The sequence below is a fragment of the Helianthus annuus genome, chromosome 5, assembly GCF_002127325.2.
Source record: "Helianthus annuus cultivar XRQ/B chromosome 5, HanXRQr2.0-SUNRISE, whole genome shotgun sequence".
Taxonomy (NCBI): Eukaryota; Viridiplantae; Streptophyta; class Magnoliopsida; order Asterales; family Asteraceae; genus Helianthus; species Helianthus annuus.
In genome coordinates, this window is record NC_035437.2 from 118,061,943 (window position 1) to 118,069,692 (window position 7,750).

Consider the following 7,750-nt stretch of genomic DNA (forward strand, 5'->3'; position numbering starts at 1 on the left):
AGGTCGACGGACATCTTTTGATAGTTCAGATATATGTGGATGACATAATATTTGGGTCAACGAATGAGAAACTGTGCAAAGATTGTGAATCAGTTATGAAGCAAAAAATTCGAAATGTCATCGATGGGGGAGATGAAATTCTTTTTGGGACTTCAAGTTGAACAACTTCCTGAAGGAATTTTCATGCACCAGACGAAGTATGTTCATGATATCTTAGAGAAATTTGGGATGTCAGGATCTACTCCGGCTTCAACCCCTCTAGCGACTAATCATGGGATAAACCCAGATCTCACCAGAGACAGGGTAGATGAAACGACATATCGTTCCATGATTGGATCGTTGATGTACTTAACTGCTTCAAGACCTGATATCATGTATCCAACGTGCCTCGCAGCACGGTTTCAATCAAGTCCTAGAGCTTTGCACATGATAATTGTGAAAAGGATATTACGCTACCTAAAAGGAACTCCTTCATTGGGGTTGTGGTATCCAAAAACAGGCGATTTCACGCTCGAATGGTATTCTAATTCCGACTTCGGAAGCTGCAAAGTCAATGCAAAATCAACAACAGCGGGTTGTCAGTTCTTTGGACCTTGTTTGGTCACCTGGCAATGTAAGAAGCAGACCTCTGTGGCTCTATCCACATGTGAAGCTCGTATCTGCTAGCAGTTGCTCCTCTCAGATCTTGTGGATCCAGCAACAGATGCGCGACTACGGTTTGCAATTTCTTAACACCCCTATCTTTGTTGATACTGAGGCCGCAATAAGTATAACGAAAAATCCAGTACATCACGCTAAAACGAAACATATAGAAATTCGTCATCACTTCATCCGAGATTGCTTCGAGAAGAAGTTGATACGAATTGAGAAAATCCACACTAACAATCAGAAAGCTGATTTACATACCAAAGCTTTTGACAAAACGCGTTTTAAATATCTTTTAAAACTGAATGGTATGAAGCTTCTCTCGGTGTCTGATGGGATTATTGGCGTTGATGAAGGTACTGTTGTGGATGACGATGAGAAACAATCTGCAATGGTTTGTTGACTTTTTTACTTGTTTTGGTATTTAGGGGGAGTAGATATATTTTCAGAAAATAAAAAAATAGTAAAAAATTCAAAAATCCAAAAACATGAGAAACTTTCAAAATCCAAAAACAATAGAAAACTGAAAAAGAGCTTGTGTAAAAGGGGAAAATGATAGTACATTGGCTTGACAGTTACAGTACGATAAAGATTTGTAAAGTCTAAAGTTTTTAAACAGTCTCGCTAATGATATGTCGATAGGCTTTTATACATTTAGTAAATCTTGTTTGGGATATAAACATTAAATTCAAACTTGCTTATTTTGTGGGGAACAAATCTTGGATATATAGGTAACCCCTGAAATCTCGTTTGAAAGGTCCCTCTTTCTGAGATACTAGGTCTTTATACTCAGTGATATCTGGGGTATTATCCCGGGACTTCTGATTTTGCGGAAGCAATGGCCTAGTCCCCGTATAATACTTTTCGCATTGCTTGAAATACAGCATTGCCCTCAGCATAAAAATGATGAATCATTGAAAATTGTTAATCATGTGCTGTTGTAAAAAAAGATTCTCTAAAGGGAACACACCTTAAGTCGAACCGTCATCTCTCTGCGGAACGGAAGTTCTGACCTGAGCTCTCACGGTTTCGCATCTAACCCCTTTACAGATAGCATCTGTGGTATACTCTCCTGTAAGACTGAATATTGGGATCTGGATACGGGAGTATATTCAAGAGGTGGAACACACATATAAGTTTAAGTTCATTGATTCACCTAAATCGTATCCTTAACAGATAGAAGTTTGTATGAAAATTTAAGAGGATTAGCATATCAACAATCTACGTGAATTGTTTAAAGCTCAGTATGTTATCAAGCTTAACGGTGCTAGTAATTTGTCATTTAGCTGATATAATTCCCTAACACGCTCACCAAAAATATGTATGTAAATAGTTTACTTTCATTACATTCTATATTTTAGTTTCTGTAATTCATTTTCTAGTTTAGAAACTTTATTCTAAAATCCAAAAAGATTTTTATTTCTGCTTTATTTTCCGACAAACCAAAGTGGAGAGTTGATCTTCAGATTCAGAATGTTGGAGCAGATGCAGAAAGATTCTAGCTGGATGATGAGTTGGGAGCTTCACATTTTAAACTTGAGAAATTGGAAAGTTAAAACAAGTTCATTAACTTGAAACTTGTAAATTTTCAGAAAATGTTTGAAATTACTTGAACAAAAATCAGTTTGTTCTGTCACAGATCAACCAATGTCATTAAGTTGGACTTGGTAGATAAATTAAGTAAGCAGGGTCATTAATTTGGACTTGAATACTTGAGTGGATTTAAAAAAAAAACTGATAGATAATGAGATTTATTGTTGAAAAACAATAGTTTGTAATGTTATATGTTTGAGAAACAGGTTGTGGATTTCAAAATCCCCACGACATCAGAACGTTAAAGTTTGAACCAGAATTCAAGTCCCAGCATACCGAGAGGGGGAGTCTGTGAAAGGGGTGGTCAGAATTCTGGATCAACAGTCAAAGGGGAGTTTGTAGATTAAAGATAGAGCCAGGATGAGATCCTAAACCTGTGAAAAGGAAGCTTTTACAATACCAAATCAAATTGGAAAAGAAAAAGACTGAAGCACTACAAAAAAATGTCATTTGGTGGCACACGTTTTTATGGCATTTATGTTTTGTGCCACAAATTTAGGATTTTAGTGGCACTTTACCTTTTCATATTTAGTTACCACATATTTTTAATTGCATTTAATTTTATGCCACCAGTTTAGCTTTTTAGTGACATTTTACGAATACCATAACACATCTTTTAATGGCATTTATTTTTTTATGCCACTAATTTAAATTTAACTTTTAATTACATTTCCCCTGAATATTCCCCCCTTTCCACTAAAAAATTTCCCCCTTTTAAAATTTTTGGTTTCCCTCGTGTACCTTTGTTATTTTCATCCCTGAATTTTTATTTCCCTCCCTATCTAGATTCTAAACATAATTCCCTCCCTCCCTCACCAATAGACGCCTTCACTCTAGAACCCTCTTCTCGTAAATCAGTTCCTCTCATTCTCTGGACCAGGTTTCCCTGCCTCCGCCGCCCTAGTTTCATGCCTCACTTCCTTCACAAACCCTAATTAGGGCTCCAGTTGGATAGTTCCACGCCTCACCGCTTCTGCTCAGGTAAGCAGTTTGTGTAATTTTATTTCTTTTGGTGTATCACAATTAGTTTGAACAATTGCTTTCTAAACAATAAGCATGTGATGTCTTTTTGACTAGAACAACGAGCACATGGTTTCATTCAGTGTTTGATATTCTTGGTGTTTAATACAGAGTAAAGACTTATTGGGTTTGTTTATTTATTTATTTTTATTTTTATAATGACTCGTTTGGATTGTGTATTTTTTTGCCTTGTTTTAACTAAGGTTGATTGATAAATACTACTCCTTTTCCATGTAGGATATATTAGTTTGGCCAATATTTTAATTAACATTGTGACTGTTGATCAAATCTGAAAAGTGTTTTTATAATTTGGACAAACTAAAAAATGGTTGAGAAATTCATTATAGATTAAAGACTAGTAGTGTCTTAACTATCTCAGATGGACGGAAAAAAGGTAACTTTAGATTAAAAATTACAAAAATTGAGTAAAAGTCCAATTCTGGAATGAGGCCTCAGGGTTATTTGCTTGATTTTTATTGGGTTATTAACATATGATCTTTTGTTTGCATCTTTTGAAATTTATTCATTAGTTTATTACTTTTAATGGCATGTTTTAGATCAGTTGTTTAAAGGACATTAAAATTCAAAGGATCATTGGACTATGCACATCCATAGAGGTCACTTTTTGAATCATACCTGAATAACATTGATTATCTGATGAGGTAGCCGTGGCAAAATGAGTGGATAAAGCGGGTTGGGTAACGAGTCAAACCTCATTTGAGTTAAAATGCATAATATTTTGGAAGAGTAGTGTAATTATGTTAAATAAATGATTTAGGAGGTTTTATGTTTTAAAGCTATTTTTTTTACTTATTAGTGATTGAACATAACTTGAATGACTCGATCATTAAGTAAATGGGTTTTAGTTGACACCGCCGAATATTTGCGCGAGTGCACAGATGCAAACAATATGTTTAAATTCAACTTCTATTTTTTTTATTTTTGATTGACTTGCTGACTATTGCTTGCATTTATACAATCAAGGCTTTGAAATCTAACAGTTGTTAGTTCAGTATGATTTGCATAGCGTTTTGTAGGATACATTCGCCATTGCATATACTATACTTGCATCTGTTTATGTACATCTGACATGCGCTGCGTTTAGTTACGACTGGATTTCCTATTTCATATGTATGTTTAGAGATGCAAACGAGCCCAAGGTTGACTAGGCTCAAGCTCCAGCTTGTTAAAATTATGAAACCTTGGGCTCGACTTGGTTTGAGCTTTACTTCTAAAGCTCGAGCTCAGTTTGTTTAATATTTATAAATTAATCTAGAGTAAATTACGATTTTGGCCAGTGTGGTTATATCACTTTTACCCTTTTAGCCAAAAAAGGAATATTTTAACATCTGAGCCCCAACGTCTTTTTTTCTAACCGTTTTGCCACCCAACGTCTTTTTTAACCCTTTTAGCCCCTAAAAATAAATGGATCGGGTTAGTGTTAAGGGTTAGAAAAAAAGACATTTGGGGCTTAGATATTGTTGCAGTGGTTGTGTTTGTTGTTTTACCTGCATGTCACGGGTTTGATCCTATTTACTTCAGTGAGGCTGGTTCATTGGTATATCCATTTGTCCTGCAAGAACATAATGTTATACTGGTTTGATAAGTAACAAAAAAGAACTGAAAGTAATATGCTTCACCTCATATAACTATTTTTAAGTGATTTTTTTTTTATAATTAATTAAGCAGTTAACGTGTGTAGTTTAATTTGCTCAATTGTTTTAATATCTTTTTTCTAGACATATAGAAACAAGCTATAAAAGAAGTTGATGAAGCCATTGCTCAAGGGAAAGGTAAAATACCTATCAAATTTCTCTTTTTATAATGGGTCAAGCATGTCAAATGTGTATCAATTATGTGATACAGTCTGCTATAATAAAACGGACCGTAGAAAAGAAGTTGATGAAGCCATTGCTACACATAGGGGAGAGATGAAATTTTAAACTTTTAAAAGTCTGTATATAAAGTAGTCTTTAATTTTTTTGTGTCAAAAGTAGTCCATAATCTTATTTGTGTTGACTGCCCAGTTAAAAGAAGTGGTTATTTTGGTCAGCATCTTTGTGGTAGGTCAACAATGATACCCCTTTTATAATATACTTCATATGATTAATTGATTATTGCATTTTCAATTTGTAGATAATCAATAAACTATTCGGATAGACTGGAAGTGATTCTGATCATGTGATTAAGCCACATGCTGAGTTTCTATGGTAATAATGTCTATAAAATGTTAAGCGCCCTATAAGGATTACCTACTTAATTAGGATGTTAAACATTCGTGTACAACTCGATTGACAAAAAGATTATTTTCCGCAACGCACGACAAGGATTAAACTAGTTTTTTTCTTAAATAAAGGGATTATAAAGATTGTATGCTAAGCCTTTTTTGTGTTTTGACCATTTTCGCAGCCAAAGCATGTTATGACTTTCTTTCTTGCAGAACTGGGTACAAGTGGATCCCTTGACAGGCAACAAAGACTGGTAGTGAAGGGTAGATTTGCACCGAAAACTTTGAAGGGATTCTCATGCGACATGTCAGTAAGTTACATGTTACTTCTCCATGATTGATATCCACACTTAGAAGCAAAGTTTGCCCAAAATTTAGTTTTTTACTTACTGATATCATTTTAATTTTTATCATGTTATGTTTGAAAATGGCTATTGGAGCATGATGATATGGTTTAATATGCGGTAAACATTCTTGCTATTCTTGTTCATATGTTTCCATTCACAGATGAGTATGTTATCTGCAGTGGTTGCAAGAGCCTGGATAAAACGCCTGGATACAATTCTTTTAAAGGAGAGTTGTCTTTTCTTCCTCAGGTAATATGTTGGTCTTTTGTCTATCTGTTAGGTGTTCGGGCCGATTATAAATGGCTGCATTTTTTTTGAATCATTACTAATGCTTGTTTATGTGGTTGATGGTGGCAAGACAGATATCATGAGAAGCTTTGGAGCTAAATTTAAAGATAGTGAAATTCTAGCCCAAAAGAACGTTTAGGTTCTCCGTGTAAACATTTAGAAGTTGGAATATCTTACTTATTACATAATGTCTTGCTAACATTCGGAATATGTTTTGGATCCAACTTATTATTGAAGTTATAATATTATGATTTCTACATTTACAATTTTATCGAATTTTTATTTTATATTTTATATTGTAGATAATGCGTTTTGTGGAATAATTACGTTCACTAAAATAGTACATATGTTTAATTAGAAATAGTTCTACCAACACAAATTTTGCCACAAAAGGTTCTTTTTACTGTGACATAGAGAGTGCCACTAAACTAGTATGGATGTGTAACAAGGATTACTTTTTATAAAGTGTTTTTTTATATCGTGGCAAAAACAAAAGTGCCACTAAAGGCTCAAAAACATTGTGCGGCAGATTGAAAAAGTGACACTAAAAGGCTTTAGCGTCAGCGCTTCTAGTGGCACTTTTTTTTGTGTGCCACCCATTCCAACAAAGATCTTTAGCGGCACTTATTTGTTATTTTGTGGCACTTTTTGTGTGTCACTATATGGCATTTTTTTGTAGTGAAGACTCGACGCCGAAGACTTCGTCAACATCCAAGGGGGAGTCTGTTGGTGCATTGAATGTCTGTTAACTACGTCTTAATCGAGTCTTAGGTCTAGATAGGATATATTAGAGCACAGAAATCAAAAAGTGGGTTAATTCATGTAATTCCGCTTGAAATGACAAACATGTCATTTCAAGCGAAATCAGGAATTCTTGATATTCCGCTCGAGTTGAACTTAGTGATTTCGCTTGAACCAGTTGAAGCGAAAGCAGATCTCGCTTGGAACTGTAATGTTAGTTCAAGCGAAATCAGCATTAGTATAAATAGGTTTAGGCTGACTTCAATTGTAACAGTTCGAGCGGAATCAGGTCTTGTGTATTGAGTCGAGGTGCTGCCGGATTTTAATCAGAAATCATTGTAAAGACTCAGGAGATCAGTAATAGAAAGAAATTGAAAGATTACAAGCTGTTTGACGTTGTTTACTTTGATTCCGCCTTAGTAAATGATGATGAACTACTCAACTTGACTGCTTAGGGTCACCGGAACGATCCAACAGAAATAAACAAAACAAAAAAAAAAATTAGAAACGTAGAGGGTGCTCGCGTGACGCGAGGGTCTACCCGCCTTCCTGTCGCGGGGCGCTACCAGCGTCGCGTAACGCGACGAACAAATGGTGCGGGTGTAGCGCGACGCGACCCGCCGTTTTTGACAATAGGTTCATTCTTTTGTTGCTGCAGATGCCCAGCTCCATAATTTTCCAAACTTAAATCTTAAAAACTTCATATCTTTAGTTCTACTAGTCCGTTTTACTCGATTCTTTTTCCTATGTGTCCGTAATTTAATTACGGACCTGTTTAGCATTTTCGTTTGCCATAAAATTCGGTTTAAAAGCACATAACCTATAAATCAATTTCTACTTCTAACTATAAGCATAATCAAGTTAATAATTCACTTACTTGCATAGCGTT

General features: G+C 35.1%; 1 protein-coding gene across 13 annotated transcripts; it reads left to right on the forward strand.

The window, feature by feature from the left end:
• Positions 1–2,985: 2,985 nt before the first annotated feature.
• Positions 2,986–6,391, forward strand: LOC110941110 (eukaryotic translation initiation factor 2 subunit beta). Of its 13 annotated transcripts, none has more exons than XR_004894583.1 (6): positions 2,995–3,219; positions 4,998–5,051; positions 5,668–5,796; positions 5,926–5,949; positions 5,993–6,081; positions 6,195–6,383. XR_004894583.1 is itself a non-coding variant. In XM_022182732.2 (5 exons), the coding sequence occupies exons 2-5, from the start codon at positions 5,453–5,455 to the stop codon at positions 6,257–6,259; spliced, it is 249 nt and encodes an 82-aa protein (XP_022038424.1). In that variant the 5' UTR covers positions 2,986–3,219; positions 5,395–5,452; the 3' UTR covers positions 6,260–6,391. The 13 variants fall into 13 exon arrangements, 5 of the variants coding, with proteins under 5 accessions (XP_022038424.1, XP_022038423.1, XP_022038421.1 ...); XR_002593833.2 differs by lacking the exon at positions 5,926–5,949 and adding an exon at positions 5,395–5,468 and having other exon boundaries at positions 2,996–3,219; positions 6,012–6,081; positions 6,195–6,379; XR_002593835.2 differs by lacking the exon at positions 5,926–5,949 and adding an exon at positions 5,395–5,468 and having other exon boundaries at positions 2,996–3,219; positions 5,699–5,796; positions 6,012–6,081; positions 6,195–6,379.
• Positions 6,392–7,750: the final 1,359 nt, after the last annotated feature.